At 42.5% G+C, this 21,957-nt stretch overlaps 2 protein-coding genes across 2 annotated transcripts in view; both read right to left on the bottom strand.

Annotated features, from left to right (window-relative positions):
- LOC132833290 (uncharacterized) overlaps positions 1–2,922 on the bottom strand; it is a 120,843-nt gene extending 117,921 nt beyond the window's left edge. Inside the window, exon 1 of the mRNA XM_060851454.1 lies at positions 607–2,922. Coding sequence (XP_060707437.1) covers positions 607–2,922 — 2,316 coding nt within the window. The remainder of the gene's footprint in view (positions 1–606) is intronic.
- A 200-nt stretch (positions 2,923–3,122) lies between these two features.
- LOC132833289 (janus kinase and microtubule-interacting protein 2-like) overlaps positions 3,123–21,957 on the bottom strand; it is a 79,048-nt gene continuing 60,213 nt past the window's right edge. Inside the window, exons 8-10 of the mRNA XM_060851453.1 lie at positions 6,382–6,447; positions 6,035–6,075; positions 3,123–3,216 (exon numbers count right to left, since the gene is read on the bottom strand). Coding sequence (XP_060707436.1) covers positions 3,123–3,216; positions 6,035–6,075; positions 6,382–6,447 — 201 coding nt within the window. The remainder of the gene's footprint in view (positions 3,217–6,034; positions 6,076–6,381; positions 6,448–21,957) is intronic.

Raw genomic sequence — 21,957 nt, 5'->3', positions numbered from 1 at the left:
GAAAGGCACGTTCTAGTCACTCTATTGGACAAGTTGGCATGTAATATTCATGATATATTCTGATATTACAGCTACAGAGAACTTCAAACAATGGCATCATACAGGAGGTCTTTGCATTGCATTTTCACAAATGTTTTCAAATGTCTCAACAAAGAAATATCTAGTGGATAACCTGTAAAACCAAATCTTACAAGAATAGCTTATTGTAAATATCTCACTGATCCATGATTTAGGTGCAGCTCATGTCAATGACTTTAAAATTCACTTGAGCCTTTTTCAACCTTTTCTGTAATTTTTTTGTGCACTAAGCATTCAAGTACTAGAGTGAAGACAAAAAATATTGGCATAAGAATGGAATATTAGAGGTAATCTGTTCTCACTGTATATACGAACACAGCATGGATCCTCATTCACAGTTTACAAGATGTTGCCCTCCATCCTGCTTTTCAGACAGGCTGCCACACTGCTGACTAAAGCTTTGCTAGAAAACAAAACTGAATGTTGAAATGGAAATCCAATCAGGTCAATGCTTGACTGAAATTATGAGTCCCTACTGAAACTATTCCATATCACTGACTTCTCAAAGCCACAAAGTTTTGCACCCACCTGTTCTAAACCTTGAATTCTCGCCAGCAGCACTAAGTGCTCCTCCTGCAGCATTTTTAAAGTTGCTTCTTTAGTGTGCAGCTCTCCCTTTAAGTTCAGTGAGATTTGGCATTCCTCTTTGATCATAGCCTCCAATGAAATCACTGACTGAGACTGTTTAGCAAGCTCAGCTTCCAGTGCCGCCTTCTCTTGCCGCATGGTAGTTTCAACTTTTCGTATTTCACTTTGCTTCTCATGCAATGCCTCCTCAAGTTTGCTCCGAAGGCTCTTAACATGTGCCTCAGAAATTTCAAACTCTTTCATCTTTTTCTTCAACTGCGTTTCAATGTTTTGCTTGGCTGCTTGACAGACAGACTCTTTGAACTCAAGCTCTTCAATCTTTTTGTTCAGCTCTGCTGTAACACTTGCTTGTTCTTTCTTCTTCAAAAGGTCAAGCTCTTCAAACTCGCTGATTTTCTTTTGAAGTTGCACCTCCAAATTGGTTTTGGTAACTTCCAAGTCTTTTATCCTATCTCTCTGGCATTTTGACTCAAGTTTCACTTCCCTTTCAAATTTTTCAAGGTTGGAGCACTTGGTTTTCCAACGATGTAGTTCTTCACTCATCCCACGTTGTTTGATCCCCAGTTCTTCATTCCGTTGTGCTAGCCTTCTTTCGGTCTCTTCCATTTCTTTTAATAAAGTCTCCTGTTTCCCAATCCTTGCCTGTAATGTCTCCTCAGTGTCTTCCTTCATATTGAGCAGCTTTTCCATGCGAGCTATCTTCTCCTGTAGGACCTTGGTCTCCCCTTCCTTCAGATCTTCCACCAGCTCTTCCAGCATCTTGCTCCTCTCTTGCAGCTTCCTTTCGGCTTCTTGGTGCCGCCACTGTTGCTCCCGCAGCTGTCCGATTTCTTCATTCAAGCGTTCAATTTCATCCTTGCAGTCTTCCAGCTCTTGGTTTTTCTCATTCACCTCCATTTCAAACCTGCTTCTCATCTTCACAATGAACTCTGCCTTATCGATTTCAGCTTCAGCCTTTCTGCTCAGCTCTGCTTCGAGTTGCTTCTTCTCCTTAAGAATCTCTGGAGAGACGTGCTGCCTCTCATGAAGTTGACTCTCTGCATCCTTGATGCTTTTCTTGAGTTCTTCCACCATTTGCATGGTATTTTTTAATGTTTCATCTTTCTCTTCAAGCTGCTTTCTAAGATTCTTTATTTTGCTATTTTGCTTACTTTCGACCCGCTTAAACTGCTCGTTCAGCTGTTGCTCAAAATTTTCCCAATCTCGGATAGTTTTTTCCAGATCTGAGCACTGCTTTTCCAATTGTAATTCACTACTCATCCTTTCTTCCAGGTCCATCTTGAATTTGGCAACCTTTGACTCAAGACAAGTTTTGGACTCTTCTAGTTCCCTGATTTTCAGAAGCAAATCTTTGTTAATCACCTCAAGCTGGGAATGGGCTTCATCCCGTTCCTTGATTTCATCAATTAACATTTTCATTTGCTCTTGGCAATCTTCCTCCAACTTCTCCTTTTCTTTCTGTAGCTGCTCGACTTGACTGTACCTCTCTTCTAACTTGCTTTCCACATCTTCTTTCTCCTTTGTCAACTGGTCCAATTTGGCACAGCGTAAGCCAAGCACTCTCTGAATCTCCTGGCTACGCAAAAGTTCCCCTTGAAGATCTCTGACTGTTTGTGTTAACTCCTTCTCACTCATTTCCTGAATCTTCAAAAGTCCTTCTAAACCTCTGACTCTTTGGAGTAGCTCCGCTTTGGCACTATGTTTCCCTTCTGTTTCCTCATCACTGCTGAGAGAATCTAGTGATTCCAGTTCCCTCACGGAAGCCAGCTTGCCTTTGAGGGCATCACATTCAAATTGAAGTTGATGATACGAAAGCTCCACCTCATTGAGCTTCTTCTTCAAGATCTCCGACTCGTCTGTCCTATCCTCCAACATAACTTCATACTCTTTTAATTTCTCTTCTAAAATCTGCTGATTGTCAACAGCCTTATTTCCTCTGAATTCTGGCTCTGCTAAGCTTTGGGAACTCTGTAGTTTTAAAATATAAGCTTCCAGTTCTGCTATTTTGTCACCGCGATGTTTATTTTCTTTGTCTAATTTTCTCAGTTGCTCTGGTAATGTTTCATTGTCTGCACCTGTTGACAACTCCCCTGGAAAAGACACAAAATGTTCTGTTTTCTTCGGTTCTGTGGGAGTCATCAGTTTGCTGTGTTGCTCCTCTGAAATATGTGGCATCCCTAATTGCACCCAGGTGTTTTCCTCAGCGCCTTGCCCTTTATCTGCATCACTCTGCACTTTTATGTGTTTGCTCCCCATCATTTCTGAAACATTCAGGGGTTTCAATTTTCCTCTAATTCTAGATGAATTAAAAACAATTTGATGTTGGAATGATCTTTCTCCTCAGTAAATAGATATATCTTGGAAAATTTTGAATGGCATCTTCCAATGAAGACGTAGCATATGCACGTAGGTCTGCTTGTGTTCTAGTTTGTCTTTAGTTGAAGCTCGGAATTTAGTCAATGCCTCCACATCAATGTATTCTGTTTGCTTTGTACACTTTGAAATTTTCTCTGTCGGCTTATTTTTATCTTCTGTGAGTTCTCTTGAAGTCTAAGGACAAATGGAAAAGTGCAGATCAAAGGAAAATTAAATCAAGGTCAATCATTAAGAAATTCTATTTTCTTACAAAGCTAAATGGGTGGTTTTATTTCTCTTTAGGATTAAGTCTGTGGCCCACTGCCATTAATTTTTCTTTTCTATACCTATGAATGCCATTAACCCACACCAAGTATCCTCCATATGTGGGGCAGGCATAATGGATGAAATGGCCTTGGGCTGCATCATAATCATTCTGTGATATGTTCACTTATTTTTTAGATGTGGACATGGAGCATTAGTAAGCGATCTGACCATAGGATTTCTCCCTGATTAATCTGTCCCTGTCTTGCCCTCAAATGGGTATAATTTATTGGGAGTCTGTTGAGATGGGAAAAGGTGGAGGCCAGGCCTGAACAACCATGAGGCAGACTACGTGTAAGGCCCCAGTTGGCAGGAGATCTGTCTCTATTTAGTGCAGTGCAGTAAAAGGCAACTAGCATCAGGAAGATAACTGCCTTGTTCAAAAATCGTTTAATTCAAATTATTTTGAAGCTCATTGGGAGTTAATGATGCTTCAGGAATTAAATTCAAATTGCATAGTTCTCCCATGTTTCCAGAAAGCTGCCCAGGGAAAATCTGTCAGGGTTGGCAGTGGCATACTGGGAGGGGGAAAATATCTCACTGAAAGCAAGGTGCTGCGCAAAGTTCTGACTTCGCTCTCTGCCTTATCGGCAAGAGCTTCCCTCCAACATCAACCTTCCCACTTTCCTATCTACGAATTCACTGATGAATCCAAGTGAAGGCCCCAATGCATTACCAGCTATGGCCTGGTGGCACTGAAGGGCTGACAGCCTCTGATTCACCAGTAGGTTTTGGGGTTTGGGAGGGATTGCGGATTTATGAATGGCCAGACACTTAATCTGACTGGAGGCTGCGCACTGTCCAGGTAAGTGTCAGCTTACCTAATAATTGAGTCTGGTCTCTCAATGGTAAGCAAGACATGGTTCCCAGCACATCTCCAATTACTGGATGGGACCTCTATTGCCAAAACTGGATTCCACCCATTGTGTGTACTACTGGGCATCACATTTTATAATGGATGTCAACACTGGAGATTTACTGACGTGATACAAAAGATGAGAGGTCCAATTAGGTGGTGATAAACCCTGTTCTAAGAACAGAAATCCAAATTTAAGCTGAAATTTAATGTGAACCTTCATAATTATGAAGAGATCTGATAAATTAGAAAAAAAACTACTGGCTGTGGATTTGGATACAAATTGGGCACATATTTAAGGTACTGGGAGAAAACAACCAGAAAGATGATGATGAAGGGCGACCTTTAAAACAGCAAGTTGTTATAATCTAGAATGCAATTACTCAAGGGTGCTTGAAGTAGCTGCAGTATTGGGTTCAAAGGATTGTGGGAAAAGCAGAAGGGAACTAACTAGACAACCCAATTCAAAATTACACAGGGCTCTATAAATCTACTTCCCATCATATAAGTGGCATTAAAATGTGGCCTGTCACCTCTTTTATATGAAGGATTATAGTACTCTCCATTTGTCATTACAGCTGGACAGTCGTCATTTCATAACATACAAATTTGCCCCCGAACCAGGAAGATGACTTGTATTCCTTCTTCCACAGTACAGTAAGGAATATTAATATAAAGTGAGAAATTCCTCCTCTCATACAACAGAATTAAAAGTACATTGAAATGAAGTGTCACACATTTAGCTATAACTTAATGATGTTGAATATGCCCGTAATAAATGCCATTGGAGGTGATTGATTGATAAATAATAAAGATCTTCATTTACTAAGCCTGAAAGTAGCTGTAGCTTACCAAAAAAAAAGCCTTAAAACACATCTGCCCACAACATGTCAAGGGGAGCCAGGAGGGGATGCAGACGTCAAAGAAACTTATAGGGTCAGGGAATGGGAGGGCCAGTGAACATAAAGAAAAGGACATCAAACATTTTGTGGTTTGATTAATGGCAGGCAGCTGGCCAAAGCACTTGTTGACAGGGTCCAACAACAGGGAGGTGAATAACTAATGGTGCACAGTGTAAGACAGGGAATACCATTAGGGAGTAAGAGGCCAAAGGTTTTCTTAAAAAACTGATGGGAGCAGTCCTGTCCCTCTTGGTTCACTAGGAATGCTGGAAAAGGTTTGTCATTCATATAGTCACCAGGTCCCACCTTCATTTCATTGCTGAATTATTCAGCCACTTGGAAACCTAAGCAGCAGGAACAAATTTTAAACTGTTCCACTCCCCCAAAATGGGGCACTTGAATGTAAAAACATTGATCCATGTATCCAGCATTTAAATTTGTAATTCCCCTGCTCAAACCCCTGATGCTGGATTTAATATTAAGACAGGATCTCTATTTTGGAAGATTCCTTAATATAGATCAGCATTGCAATTTAATTAATCTTTCACAGATACTTCATGCAATAAAATAATGTTTGTGCATTGCTCAAAAAGATTTATTTTAATTCAAACAAAACTGAGTCAGATATTTTAGAATCACTATTTTACTAATCAGACAAGTTGAAACTAGGCAAAACTAGTTTATCCTGGAACTGATCAATGTCAATGATCCTTTCTAATGTTCAGCAAGGTAGTTAATCTGCTTTTACATGGTTTATTTGATATTCTGTTGAATATCTTATTATCTATAAAGTAGTTCAAATTAAATTCACAGTTGATTCAGGACATCAGCCGAATAAGGGGTCAATGATATAGTTCAGACTGACCAGATACGTTGCAGCAACTCTCCCTAGGTATCAGGTATGATCAAACAATAAGGTTCGCTCACTAACCTGTGTTCCAGGAAGCCGGCCTCAGGGCCAGAGGATAAAAGCTAAAGAGAAAAACAGAAACAAAAACAAAAACTGAAAACATAAAAATCAAACCGAAAGTAAAGGAGACAAGGTAACAAGTGGGAGAAGGAGAAAAAGAAAAGAGAGGTTTAAAGAAGAGAAACATATTAGCACAAGGTGACAGTTTGCTGATGCGTGTACATAAATGTGCTTGTCATCTGCAAATTTATAACTCGACAATACTTTCACATGTTCGTTGATGCATCTACTCAATTAAATGACAAAAAAATTAATCTTAAAACTTGCAATTACTTTTTTTCAGATTTGTTTATGACACCAGATCTCACCTTCTCTTCTATTTCTTTGATTTGTCTTTTCTGAATCTCTATCTTGTCTTCCAATTCTTTAATTCTCTGCAGAGAAAAGATCACAGAGTGTTAGAGACCAAACAAAAACACATGTGCAAATACAATTATAGTGGGCTGTACTGATTTCAGGAACTGTTTCCAGTATTTTGTGGGCAGAAATATGCTGTATGTTTATTAGTATTTAAACAGAATTACATTTCAGTTTTTTTTTATTTTGAAATAAATTGTTAAGCAATTGGTAAATATCTTGCTGATAAAATATAAATCAATTTAAATAGGTTCTTTTACTCTGGATGCTAAGGGGTGCAGGACTATTTTCAAAGCATACAGTCATTCTCCAGTAAGCATTCAGAAACACTACAGGGGTCAATCACTTTGCTAAGTGTTCCATAACTCTTGAACAATTTACTTTGTCAATTAAGAACTGGGATACTGACCATTTAGTTATTATTAACTAGCCACAGCCACCCTGTGAATCAGGCCTGAAAAGACAACAATACCAGGTTGCCAGGATCATTGCACAATGTTACAACAAACGGAGATTAAAAGCTCAGTTGCTAATCTTTGTGAGGACAAAGGCCACCAGTCTCACCAGCCGCTTAGCTACTGCCTACTCAAGTGTTACAACAACTGCAAATGGAGATCTAAGTGTAAGCGTCATTATCCTGGACAAATTCACAAAGCAATGAAATAAATGTAATATTTTACAAAGATGCAAGCCATTTTTTCCTTTGAAAAAGTCTCATTATTATACAAGTGTAAAGCTCATTGCTCTCTGTCAAAGCTGTTAAACCAACCAACCTTTCTTAAATGGTATATTTCCCCGTCAGTTCAGTGTCTCCTTGAATGGTCATTTTGTTTGAACAGGCACAAGCACAAACTCCCAGTGTGCCTCCAGACCAGGAAGCTCATGTGCACACAGTTACCATAGGAACACAAGCTTACAGGAATAGTAAACCAATGATTCTCTCAATCGCTGTACGTTAGAGAGTTCATTTTCATTATTACTTCAAGTAGATCAGAGAAAAGGAATTGTCCAACTAGTCTCCAGAGGAAAGGTGTCGTATAGCCTGAGACACTCAGCAAGTAAAATTAAAAAATCAAAACCAATGAGAATCAAAACCAAATCCAAAGTTTAAATGTATTGTGTTTATACATGACTGTAATATTATAGGTGCATAATGTACCAGTCCCTGTCAAGTTTTGCGTTAAGGTGAAATGTTATTTATCTACTGTTTTTCAATAAAGATTTGCTTTCTCCCATGTTCACATGTTTTGGATCAGGAATATAATGAATTGCTGTGTGTAAACAGTTGAGCCATTAATTTTCAAATGTTCTCCTTAACCTGATGTGTCTCTTTGCCTATCTGAAGATTATTGTGTGTTTTTCTCATCTTTCTTTCACTGCTTTATTTCCACAAGTGAAAGATGGCATTTTAGTGTTTTTTAAGTGATCACTAAATCAGACTGACTGGTTGCTGACAGCAAAATGTGTCCCTGTAGACTTGAAATATCCACAGGCAAACGAAAGCCCATTGATCTCGTGTAACTCAACTTATCATGTCTTTGGCAGCTATGGGAAAGTCATACTTTAAAGTAAGTATCACCCCATTACTGCACAGTGGTCCATGAACTCTGGATTTATATACCTCATTTAAACTTGCTTTAGTTTTTTTTGAGTGTGCCAATTTAAAAAAAAGCAATATCAAAGCTTTAGCTTTTAACAAGATCCAAGTTTAGCTTATTACTGAAAATGACTCTGTGCTAAAAATGATGTATCACAATGTTCAGCACCGTTTACAACTCCTCAATTAATGAAGTAGATTATGTCCAAATGCAGCAGGTATGGGCTGACACATGGAAAGTAACAGGGTCAGGCAATGACCATTCCAAGAAGAAAGAAACTAACTACCTAACCTTGACATTCACTGGCATTTCCATCACTGAATACCCCACAAACAACATTCTGGATGTTACCATTGACTAGAAATTGAACTGGACTAGCCATATAAATACTGTGGCCGCAAAAACAGGTCCAAAGCTAGGAATCCTGCAGCAAGTAACTCACCTCCTGACTCTATAACACCTGTCTACCATCTACAAGGCACAAGACATGAGTATGATGGAATACTCCCCACTTGTCAACAACGCTCAAGAAACTTGGCACCAACCAGGACAAAGCAGCCGACTTGATAGGCAACTTATTTACCAACATTCATTGTCTCCACCAGCAATGCTGAACAGCAGCAGTCTGTACCATGAACGGGATGCAGAAATTCAGCAAGGCTCCTTAGACAGCACTTTTCAAACCCACAAGCACTACCAGCTGGGTGGGAAAAGCAGCCATCTATAAGTTCCCTCCAAGCCACTGACATGCATATATATTGTCATTCCTTCACTGCTGCTGGGTTAAAAATCTGGAACTCCCTCCTCAACAGCAGAGTGGGTCTTCCAATATCGAACAGACTTCAGCAGTTCAAGAGGGCAGCTCACCACCACCTTCTCAAGGACAACTAGACAACAAGGACAACTAAATACTGGCCCAGTCCACAAAGTCCACATCCCATAGGACATTGTTACCTGGAATGGAGCACTTTAGCTATGAAGAGAAGCTAGACAAGCTAGCTTGTTTTCTTTACAACAGAGAAGGCTGGGAGGGGAACTGTCTGAGGTGTGTAAGACTATGAAGTGAATGGACAGGTTGGACAGAAAGATATGCCCCTTAGGTGAAGGGATGAAGACTTTTGTTTTTGTAAATATTTTTATTGAGAAAAACATTTGAAATTTTTTACAAAATTACAAAATCACTACAAAACAGTATAACAATCTTATAATATCACAACAATAACAGTAAACAAACCATTACTCTACTCCACAAACCACTGAGTACAGAGAAAAAAAACCTATGAAAACTACAATTCAAGAAATAACTAAAAAAATCTAAATGAAACCAAGTTGAACCAAGGTGAACCAAGGTAAAATAAATTATATTCAGTTAAGTTACCGCACTCAGCATAATCCTACCAAGCTCCCCACCAGCGAGAGCATCAATAGACAAACCCGTGTTTGTTCGGAATACTTCCTCCCCGTATTTGTTCAGAATTCTTCCCCCCACGTCCCCGGAACATCAGACATAGCCCTGATAACTACACAAAGGCCCTGACCAGTATAGCCGACAAGTCTGCGTCTACATAATTCAGAAAGGGCTGCCACGTTCTATAAAACAGTTCCATTTTCTGGTGCACCATACTCTTGAGGAAGTCCATGGGGATGTGCTCTATAACTAATCTACACCAGCCCGAGAGTCCTGGGGGATTCTCTGACACTCAGCTCATTAGAATGTTCTTCCTCGCACAGAATGAAAGAATATTAAACAGCTTCTTCTCATGCACGTCCAAAGAAGGGAGGTTTGGCAAACCAACAGGAGAGACACTGGATCTACCATGACCTCCGTTCCCAAGGCCCCTTCCTACACACTTGCTATGGCATTCCAATATCTATGAAGTTTGTGGCATGACCACAAGCAATGAGTAAGAGTACCAACATCTGTTTTACATTTGGGGCACACTGGGGACACTCCTGCCTTAAATTTCACAAGCCGCTCCGATGCCAAATGAGGCCTGTGGAGTACCTTCAATTGCATTGCCTGTATCCTGTTGCAAATCAAAATCTTCCTAACATTCTCCCAAACATCCTCCCACGCCTCTGACGAGATCTCCACCCCTAATTCTTGAGTCCAGATTCCGCAAAACTGCTCAACGTCCTTCTAAACATTACCTCCTAATAAATGATAGAGGGTGCTGACCGAGAGAGCACTCATGGAACGAAGCACTCTCCTCTCCATATCAGACTTTTAGGGACTAACCATTAATGTAGCCTTTTTCTGTATAATCTGAAAGTAACACAAGTGGTCCATCCTAGATAGCTTATATTTCTGGCTTAGCTGCTTGAAAGACATCATGAGATCCCCAGCAAATAAATCTCCCAAACAGGAGACTCCTCTGGGCTTCCAGAGCCTGAAGCCAGAGTCCATTGACCCTGGGTGGAATCCTAATATTCCTACCATGGGAGTGAAGGGGGAAGGTTTTTGTAAATTGCCCTCACTTTAGCGCATCATTCTCCATTTTTTAACCATGTTCAGGACAATCGGATTTCTGCAATGATTCATAACAGTCCTCATCTTGTCCATAAACAACAGATTGATGAGGGGGCATTTTACCTGGCAGGCCTCAATGTCCAGCCAGATTGACCGCGGGTCCTCGCAAGCCCAGTCAGCCACATAGGAGAGTGGGGAACTCAATTGATATTTCTTAAAATCTGGGAAATCCACACCTCCCATCCCCTGCGGAAGCTGCAATTTGGCAAGCTTAATAATGATACCAGATCAAAGATCCAAGCCAGCTGTAAAGCCTCCATGGTGCTTGCCTTGGCAGCATTAAAGGGAGCATTTGCATGGGATATGATATACAAGGAAGAACTATCATTGTAACCAGTGCTATTCTACCCAGCCAGGATATCGGAAGATCCTCTCAGCGCTGAAGGTCCAGTGTTATCTTCTCTAGCAATTGTATAAAGTTAGCTTTATATAATTGATCAAAGGCCAGTGTGATAAAAATGCCTAAATACAAGTACCCTCCTGTGACCATCTGAAAGGGAAACGGGTTTCATCCCCAAGATCGGGTATTCTAATAAGGCCCCTCAGAGGCTAGGCCTCCGACTTCATGAAATTGATTTTATACTCCAAGAACAAACCAAACAGATGTATCACTTGTATTAAATGGGGCACAGATATCATCAGATCAGCTAAAAAGAGAAGAACGTCATCTGCGTAAAGCAGTTACATCGATATCCCTCCGGATGGCCTCTATCAATGGCTCAATCACAATGTAAATAATAGCAGTGAGAGAGGACACCTTTGTCAGCAGCCTCTATCAGTAGTGAGAACTGCTGCTTTTGGATCACTATATAACACTGCCACCCACCTGACAAAAACCCCTCCAAGACCAAACCGCTCCAGGACATAAAAGAGGTACGGCCACTCCACCCGGTCAAATGCTTTCTCTGCATCCAGGGAGACTATTAAGCCCATAATTGACCCTTGCTGGCACACCTAAACCATATTTAATACAATTCTAATATTATTAGTAGATCTACGATCCTTAATAAAACCTGTCTGGTCCTCCTTTACGATAAAGGGCATAATCCTCTCCAATCTCAACGCCAGCATTTTTGACAGAAGTTTAAAGTCCACATTCAATAACAATATGGGCCTGTACGAAGTGGAATCCTCTGGGGCTTTCCCTTTCTTGCGAAGAAGAGAAATATTTGCTTCTCTCAGAGAGGGTGGAAGGCAGTCCTGACGATAAATAATTGTACATAGTCCAACAGTGGCTTGGAAAGCGTGTCTATAAACTCCTTGTAAAACTCACTTTGAAGTCCATCTGGGCCAGCCGTGTTATCACTCTGGAGCTGCCTCACTGCCTCCTGTATCTCTTGGATTGTCAGAGGGGCATTCAAAAAAAAAATCCCCTGCTCTGAAGTTACACCTGGAAGGTCCAGGATCCTAAAAAAGGACTCCATCTTCGCCAATCTGTCCTCACAGCCCTCAGATCAGTACAACTCAAAGTAGAACTACCTAAATGCTATGTTACTCTTTTTGGCATAACAAATAAGAGTACCAGCACTGTCTCTAATGGATGTGATAGATTGGGGGACATTCTTCTTTCTGGGCAGGTACGCTACGTATCTATCCAGTTTATTACCACACTTGAATAACCTCTGTTTCTCAAAGAAGATTTCCTTCTGTTGTCTGGGAGAGCGCAGCATTCAAAGCAGCCCTGAGGGTTGTAATCCACTGCAACTTGGTTACAGACGGTCTGTCAAAGTGCGCTGTCTCGGCTGCCTTCAGCTGGGGCTCTAGCAAACGCTGCTGCTCTCCTTTCTGCCGCTTCCGGGTCACCGAGTAAGAAATCATTAAACCCCTTGCATAGGCCTTGGCGGTCTCCCAGAGCACCGACGAATTACTGGCCGTACCTGAACTAACGTCCCAAAAAATTTTTAATTCCTGTTAAAAATACTCAATAAACTTGCTATCCTTCAGGAGGAAAGGATCCATGCACCAATGCCGCAAGCCTGTCCCGTTACCACCGGCCTTGACCTCCATACAGAATACCGCATGATCAGAAATGTCTATGTTCCCAATTCTGCAGGATAGCACCAAATTCAAAACAGCATATGGGGCAAAAAAACACGTCAATCCAAGTATAACACTTCTGTGGGTTAGAAAAAAAAGGTGAAATCCCTACCCTCAGATTGAAGACATCTCCACACATCCACCAATCACAGTTCCCTGTTCAGGTCCGCTTGCTGCCTTGATTGCGGGGATATATCTGCGAGACCCCTAGGAATCCTGTCCACTTGGGGTTCAATAAGTCAGTTAAAGTCTCCCCCTAATATTGTATAATGTGGCCCAAGGGCCATTAACCTGGAGAGCGCATCCATTAAAAACTTGAGGGTGTGTGCTGGGGGGCAATATGCATTCAAAATCCCATACTCCTCTCCATGTATTAAAGCTTTAAGATTCTTAAACCACCCATATTCATTCTTAGTTTGATCTAATAGTTGAAATGGAAGATTCTTCTGGAGGAGTATAGTAACTCCTCTACTTTTCGAATTAAAGGATGTGAAAAACACCCGTCCGAACCCTCCCTGCTGGAACTTCAAGTGCTGCTTATCGGTTAGATGTGTTTCTTGCAGCAAGGCTACATCGACGTTTTCTTTTCTAAGATTTGAAAGTATCTTTTTTCTCTTAATCGGTGAATGACTGCCCTTAATGTTCCAGGTGCACCATTTAAATGAACGGTTAGCCATAGGCTTCCGAAACAGTCCGTGACCTGCACGGGAAGAAGAACCCCACTCATTGCGTGCCAAGTGAAAACAACAAACAATCCGTATAAATTTTAAAACAGCACTGCCAAAACTACCAAATCAAAACTTCTAAACAACTAATTCTACAACAAATGAAAGGAGACTTTCCCCCTTTCCCACAGGGGGCGCTCATGCTACCCACTAACCCTTCTATGGCTCCATCTAGCTGACGCTGCGCCCCAGCCCCAGACAACTCAAAGGAAAAGTTACACGAGTCTTATAACAAGAAAATTAAAAGTGGGCACTCAACCAATCCTATCCATACGTTAACCTGAGGCACTCGAGGTAGAAAAAAAATATAAACCCCCTACCACCTCGCCTAATCGCCCTCCCATCCCATACCGAGAGAGAAACTAAAAGGAGATTATGAGAAAAAAAAGATAACGGGAGGGGAGAGAGAAGAGAGAGAAAAAGAAAAAACAATTAGGAGCCCCACATATTTAAAAAAAACAACAACCAGGTAAACCAGACAAGCTACAGAGAAAAACAAAATAAACATTACTGTCCATATTATTTGAGCCAGCCAGTCCAGGAAGTCCTTGCCATTTTCCAGTAAGTCAAAATTAAACACTCACCCTCTGTAGCTGAAATGTAATATTGCCAGATATCTTGTGGAATACTGAATATTCAAGTCCCTCAGCCGCCTTTTTACCTCATCGAAGGCCTTCCTCTTGCAGATTACGACAGCAGAAAAGTTTTGGAAAAGCATAATTAGTGATCCTTTGAATACCATAGCCTGTGGATCATTCCACAATGCTCTAGAAGCTTCCAGCACAGTTTGTTTATCTCTATAGTGCTGGAGTCACACTAGGACTGGGCGGGGGCACTGGTCCGAGCCAGGTCTGTGCACTGCAATCCGATGGGCCTACTCAACCTGCACCTGGCCCGCCCCAACTTTCAGCTTCAAAATAAAAGCTGACAAGCTGACCTTCTTCCTCCCGTTCCAGATGCCCCACCTGATGGATGTTCTTCCAATGCTCTTGAGGTCGTTGACCTGCTCTTCCAGGGCCTGGACCCGGCCCTCTGAGGATTCCACTGCAGTTTCAGAAGCCGCAGTCCACTGCTCCACCTCCATGACACAGTGCCCGAGACACTGGAGCTCCTATTCATGCTTCTGCAGCATGACCAAGATCGGTTCCAGCCTGGTCTGAGTCTCCTCCATTGCTGAGTCAATCTTCTCGGAGTTTCACAAACTTCGAGACCAGGCTCTGTTGCGCACATAAGTCCCCTGGAGCGCTCGCAGAGGCCGATGCTGCTGCCACGGATGTGTCCATTGCTGGAGGGGAGTGCCCCGCTTGTTGCAATCCTCACGGTCCTTTCGTTTAGTAATTTTTCTAACAATTTCTATCACAATGGGTAATAAAGGGAGATTGACTGCACCACTGGTTCTGGTGCAGAGCACAGTAGGGCAGACTTACTGGATCGCCACCATCTTGACTTCCCCGGGTAGAACACTTGAAATGCCATAACATTAAAGGCTATGGGCCAAGTGCTGGAAAGTGGGATGAGTGTACAATTTTATGCCAAAAGGAAATCAGACACAACATAGATACATAGATCAAATTTACAATGGATAATGGATATTTTATAAAGACGAGAATAAGTTGTGTGTTTTATCATTGCAGGCCTTTGTTAGTTTGAAGATTCTCTTTCCAAAGTAAAAGGGTTTGAAAACACAAAGTCTGAATTCAGCATAGCTGAATAGTTGAATAGTTCAAGATATCTCCCCAAGGGTGGACTGAAAGAAAAACAAGTTCTGAGAAGGAATGAAGGCTCTTTTACCTTGCTTTTATAGTGCAACTGGTTGTACCTTTGGTAGCTTGGTTTAATATAACAGCCCTTAGCTGGCTTTTCCCAGTGCTGTCTCTCAGAGTTCTCTGTGGTTTTACAGTGTAGTCAGGAAACATCTGGTGAAATTTTGTATTTATGGACTGATGCAAAGTTTCAAACTCAAGTTGCTGCCAGTGGTGATCTGGAGGAGCAAATGGTTGAATGAATCAGTGGGTAGGGTAAAAAGTTGAAGAGCATTAAGGGTTTGAGCATCAAATGTGGAGGGCTAGGGGTGAGCAGGTAGAAACAAATATACTTTGGGGAGGTATAATTAGGTAAAAGGCAGTGACTATGGCTTTTCTAATGGAACCAGCATTTCTTTGCAGGGAGCTTTTCACCCTGAGGATGAGTCTTGGCATCATTCTAAACTTCATGTATTGGTTTCATTTCAAACATTGTACTTACCAGCCCAATGTTAGCTTTCAGACATTTCAGATTTGTTCAGCTTCTCATGCAGGAAGGTGACCAAGTAACAGTGTTTGACAGCAAATCCACTCCCCCCTTTAGTGCTATGCTGATTGACTCTGTCACAGTCCTGACCTCTTCAATTATCTCAATGTCATCATGAGGATTTCATTTGAGAGTCGCATTGTATTATTAACCCAAAGTGTTCTTTGTGTGTTGCAAAAATACATTGCTTCTTTAACCAAGGTCATTTGGAATCTGATTCTCATCACACCATCAATCTATGCATTGATCACTTTAACAGAATTTTCACTCATCTTAATAAAGTGCTCACAACCTTTACCAAGGATTTATGTCAGGAGTTTAGAATCGAAATGTATCCTTAAAATTATTTCTAACTAATATGACTGACGCAATCTGAAATGCAGATGTTCATGTGATCGCAACAGCATTCTACGTAGATGCATGAAATGCATGTGTCCGTTTCTACAAAATGACCTACATGTAAGTTGTAGATATCTCTTGAGTTTCAAAACACAGTGTTAAAGGACTGAAGGGGATGTGTGAGTTGACCACTATGATGACATAGTGAGACTGGTGGTTAGTCGGTGCCTGCTTGTGGGCTGCCAAAACACCAGCCAACTCATCTCCATCCAGGGCCCCAAACAGTCCTTCCAGGTGAGACAGAGGTTCACCTGCCTCTCTTCCAGAGATTACTGCATCAGGTGCTCCCAATGTGGTCTTCTTTACATTGGGGAGAGCGAATATAAACTTAGGGAATGGTTCACTGAGCATCTCAGGTGGGCCCGCATGGGCCAACTGGGCCTCCCACTCCTTTTCCGACATGACCAAGGTCCTCCATTGTCACAACAAACCACACCGCAAATTGGAGGAACAACACCTCATCTTCTGCCTAGGCAGCCTACAACCCGGAGGACTCAACAATAAGTTCTCCAATTTCAAATAACTTCCCTTCCCTCCGACTGCCTTCCCAATTCCTCCCCCTCCCTTTTACTCCACTCAGCCACCTATCAGATTCAATCCTTTCACTGACCGACTAGTCGTACCCTCTGCCTTTCTGCACCCATCCCCACTTCACCACGCTGCCCCCACCACCCCATTTACCCACCCCCAGTCCTGGAAAAGGGTTACACCCAAAACGTCAACTTCTCCACCTCCTGATGCTGCCAGGCTTGCTGTGTTCTTCCAGCCTCCTGCTTGTCTATCTGGGGTTCCAGCATCTGCAGTTTTTTTGTCTCTAACCTCGCTTGCATGGGCAACAAGTCAAGGAGGATGGCGGCCTCAGAGCAACTAGGCACGCTGTTGGGAAAAAGCAGTTGCCGAGACAACCATTCAGTGAGCTGAAGTCACTAGACAGCCAATCGAATTTCAGGAATTTGCTAGCATGATGAAAACCTTACTAAATGGAAATAGTGCTGGATTCTTCCCTCCCTGATATGGCAAGGATAGGCAAGAAAGGAAGGGAATTAGGGTGCAAATGATTATAAAAACAGATTCTTGACATCCAGATAAATTGTCCCCATTTTCTCCTCAAGCCTTAAAGGACAACTTCTGGATCTCATCTTTGACATGGCTACCCTATTCAGACCATAAGACATGGAAGCATTGTGTAGCATTCATCGCGTATATATCTGACTGAAGCCCCAACTCACCTTATTATACACGATTACAGAGGAAGGGGGAAGCCTATTGTGACAATGGGCAGCAAGGAACAGTCAGATAGGAAATGCTCATGTGTCTGTGTGGCATTGTGCTGTGCCAAAGTCAAACCTGCAGCCGTGTCAACAGTTTTCACAACAAACATATGAAGTGTTCTTCAAGAAAATGGCCATGTGTGAAAGCCAAAGGCATTCAGTCCTGAGTGGGGAGAAAGGGGATTACAGTCAGCTAGGGGAATCATCATCGCCAGTCATGGAGCTTGTCCTATTCCAGTCTAGTGGGTTGACCACATCACTCAGACACGTGATCCTACCAAAGTATCCAGGGATCCATGTCTTAGCCATCTGGGATTGCATCACAGACAGGTAGATAGGATAATGCTATGTTTGGAGCTGGGCCAGTTTTTCCAGATAAAGGGAATGGCTGAGTATGAAGGAAGTGGGTCAAAGAGCAGTTCGTGCTAATGCATGTGCTGGAGAGGTGATTAATTATCCCCATTGTGTCACTAAGAAGCACAAAGACAATAGGGGTTAGTAGTTTAAGAGAATGAGATCTTCTGAGTGGACAAAATGAATGCAGTATTGAGAGTGGGAGAGCATGAGCCTTTGTGGGAGGTGTGTGCAGTGACAGAGTTAGAGTTGGTGATGGCTCTGTGAGTGTGAGGTAACAGAGATACGATGGTGGCACTATCCCTTGTCGAGTGCAACAGATTATTGGCCTTATTATTCCACAGCTGGACGACTCACTTCACTCAAGACACAGCATTGACCCAGGCTGCAAGTGGGGTCCAAGCTGACTGGGTTCAATGGCGTGACCTCCTTGACTGGTAAAAAAAAACACTGCCTTCCTCTCCACCAACTTGTCCACCAACACTTCCAGACTTCTGGCTGCAAAGCACAACACAAACATTCTTTCTCTCACATTGAACACTGAGGCTTGAGCACCACAGAGTCTGGGCCAGGTCATGCCTTTGCTGCATCTGAAGTGGCTGGGCTTTAAATATGGCAGCAGTGGCATAATGATGGTAAGATACCAACAGCATCTGCGTCTTTCCCCAAGAAGAGCCCAGATGCATAGAACAAGGTAAAAAGAGAGATATTGTATGAACAGTGGTAGACTGGGTGCCATGAATCTCACTCAACAAAACACTAAATGAAAATGCGAACATTCAGACCCCCGTGTTTTTAGTAGCACCAGCTGTCTAACATTTTTGTGGAAGCAAACACATTTCATTAATGGCATTCTTATTATGTTTGGGTCTTGAATTCAAATTAAACACTCAAACAACCTTCATTTTTATTGAACAGATTTAAGAGACAGGCAGGTTTTGGCTTTCGGAAATGTTGCTCTTCTTTCCTAGAATTTTTCTTTTGGGCTAGATATTCCCCCACCTCATAGCGGGCAGGTGGCAGAGGGTAAATAATCAATCTATTGGCACTGCAGAGATACCTGTCCCACTTCCTGCCATCTGTACAATCAAATTCTGTGGTGGAATGTCCGTGGGTGAACTTCCCAACTTGTCATTAATTGAGGCCCTGAAAGGACCAATTAATGGCTGTTTACATCCTCAACCAGCCATTGAACTAGAAAACGGCTGCTTTCCTATTAGGACCACCAGGCTAGCCTTCCTGTCAATGTAGAGGCACAGATCTGGAGATGGGGGACACACACACTGACTGCTGAAAGTCACTGCTCTGCCCTTGTCTCTGACCCTCCTGACCCCTCTACTTGCAACCCTCATTCTGTGATAAGACCACATTTATCGCTGGTCTAGCTCTTCACGACGATGCAGCCTTGGCCTCCAACAATTCTCCTCAGCTCCCTGAGGATGCTAGTCTCTGAGTGACAAGCAGATTTTGATAGGGTGGGTCTTCAGCGTAGAGGTTCTTAATAGGCTTGGAGGTCCAATGGCAAGCTTTCAAGGCACTGAAGAGGAGGTTGATCTAGCTGGCTTTCGTTCTGGTCGGAATTGGGGTTATTCACCTTCCCTTATATTTAGTGTAGAGGGCACTAAATCCAGCCCCATATTTATAAAGAAATCATTTTGTCAGGTGTTCAAACACCTGATACCATCGACATCAGTGTGCCTCTTCATCTTTCTCCAGCTGTTTTTTATTGCAAAAGCTTCTGCCTATACCACCAGACACAACCGTGGTTGAAAACAACAGGAAGGAAGATTATGCAATGATACAATTAGGTTTCACTACTCTTCAGATTGTAGGACAAATTTTTAAAAATGAAGTAATTAAGGAATTCAAGAGCTTTGAGTTCATGACAAAGACTTTCTGGTGATGGGTCATAAACATTAATTGAAGCACATTGAGAAGGCAGGAGTGAAGTGATACCCAATGTATAATTGGAAAGCCCTTGAACACAATGTAGATAGACGCAAGAAAGTTTAGTAAAGGCCTCTACACAGGACTCATACAGAGGATATCCCAAACTAAATTAAAGCTGGATAGGAAACTGGTTAAGAAAGTAAAATATATTAACTAAGAAGGAAAGTGACTTGGGGTTGGGAAATGCATTGGAACTCTTTTTTTCTTACATATATAAACAATCTGGATTCAAAAATGGAATGCAAATTGGTCAGATTAGAATCATAGAATCCCTATAGTGTGGAAACAGGCCATTCGACCCGATAACTTCACACCGACCATCCGAAGAGAAACCCACCCAGAACAACCCCATTACTCTATATTTACCCTTGACCTACACATCCCTGAACACTTTGGGCAATTTAGTACAGCCAATTCACCTAATGTGTGCATCTTTCGATCGTGGGAAGAAACTGGAGCACCCAGAGGAAACCCACGCAGACACAGGGAGAATGTGCAAACTCCATACAGTTGCATGAGGCTAGAATCAAACCTGGGTCCCTGGTGCTGTGAGGCAGCAGTGCTAACCACTGAACCACCATGCTGCCATTAACAAATGTTATGGTCATAAACTATATCAGATCTTTCAGGCTGACGGGCATGCCAAGAGGGGAGAACTGTGGCAGTGGAGGGAAATCTGCTGCACACACAGAATATGCTGGAAGCACTCAGCAAGTCAGGCAGAGTACAGGAGCAGCAAAATACACATCAGTGACCTTTTACCAGTATTGACCAGAATTGAACCACACAGCCAGGTCTGCCATTCAAAACCACCATTTGTGAAGTTCTCTCTTCTTTCATGTGATGTGGGCATCACAGACAAGATTAGCATTTGTTGCCCATCAGGAATTGCCCTTGAACTGAGTGGTTTATAGGTAACTTCAGAGGACAGCCTATACATGCACTTAACCACATTGCTGTTGGTCTGGAATTACATGTAGACCAGACTGGGTAAGGATAGCAGATTTCCTTTCTTACAGCCATACAGCATTGGAGATGTACAGCATGGAAACAGACCCTTCGGTCCAACCTGTCCCTGCCGACCAGATATCCCAACCCAATCTAGTCCCACCTGCCAGGCCCATATCCCTCCAAACCCTTCCTATTCATATACCCATCCAAATGCCTCTTAAATGTTGCAATTGTACCAGCCTCCACCACTTCCTCTGGCAGCTCATTCCATACACATACCACCCTCTGCGTGAAAACATTGTCCCTTAGGTCTCTTTTACATCTTTCCCCTCTCACTCTAAACCTATGCCCTCTAGTTCTGGACTCCCTGACCCTAGGGAAAAGACTTTGCCTATTTACCCTATCCATGCCCCTCATAATTTTGTAAACCTCTATAAAGTCAGCCCTCAGCCTCCAACACTCCAGGGGAATCAGCCCAGCCTGTTCAGCCTCTCCCTGTAGCTCAGATCCTCCAACCCTGGCAACATCCTTGTAAGTCTTTTCTGAACCCTCTACAGTTTCACAACATCTTTCTGATAGAAAGGAGACCAGAACTGCACACAATATTCCAACAGTGGCCTAACCAATGTCCTGTACAGCCACAACATGACCTCCCAACTCTTGTACTCAATACTCTGACCAATAAAGGAAAGCATACCAAATGCCATCTTCACTATGGAGAAAGTGAGGACTGCAGATGCTGGAGATCTGAGCTGAAAAATGTGTTGCTGGAAAAGCGTAGCAGGTCAGGCAGCATCCAAGAAGCAGGAGAATCGACGTTTCGGGCATAAGCCCTTCTACTGAAGAAGGGCTTATGCCCGAAACGTTGATTCTCCTGCTCCTTGAATGCTGCCTGACCTGCTACGCTTTTCCAGCAACACATTTCTCAGACAGCTTCACTATCCTAACTACCTGTGACTCCACTTTCAAGGAGCTATGAACCTGCACTCCAAGGTCTCTTTGTTCAGCAACACTCCCTAGGACTTTACCATTAAGTGTGTAAGTCCTGCTAAGATTTGCTTTCCCAAAATGCAGCACCTCACAGTTATCGGAATTAAACTCCATCTGCTACTTCTCAGCCCATTGGCCCATCTGGTCCAGATCCTGTTGTAATCTGAGATAACCCTCTTCGCTGTCCACTACACTTCCAATTTTGGTGTCATCTGCAAACTTACTAACTGTACCTCTTATGCTCGCATCCAAATCATTTATGTAAATGACAAAAAGTGGCACTCTACTGGTCACAGGCCTCCAGTCTGAAAAACAACCCTCCACCACCACCCTCTCTCTTCTACCTTTGAGCCAGTTCTGTATCCAAATGGATAGTTCTCCCTGCATTCCATGAGATCTAACCTTGCTAATCAGTTTCCCATGGGGAACCTTG

This window comes from Hemiscyllium ocellatum, chromosome 36 (genome assembly GCF_020745735.1).
Source record: "Hemiscyllium ocellatum isolate sHemOce1 chromosome 36, sHemOce1.pat.X.cur, whole genome shotgun sequence".
NCBI lineage: Eukaryota > Metazoa > Chordata > Chondrichthyes > Orectolobiformes > Hemiscylliidae > Hemiscyllium > Hemiscyllium ocellatum.
Note: the sequence above shows the minus strand (reverse complement) of the source record. Positions and strands in the feature narration are given on the sequence as shown.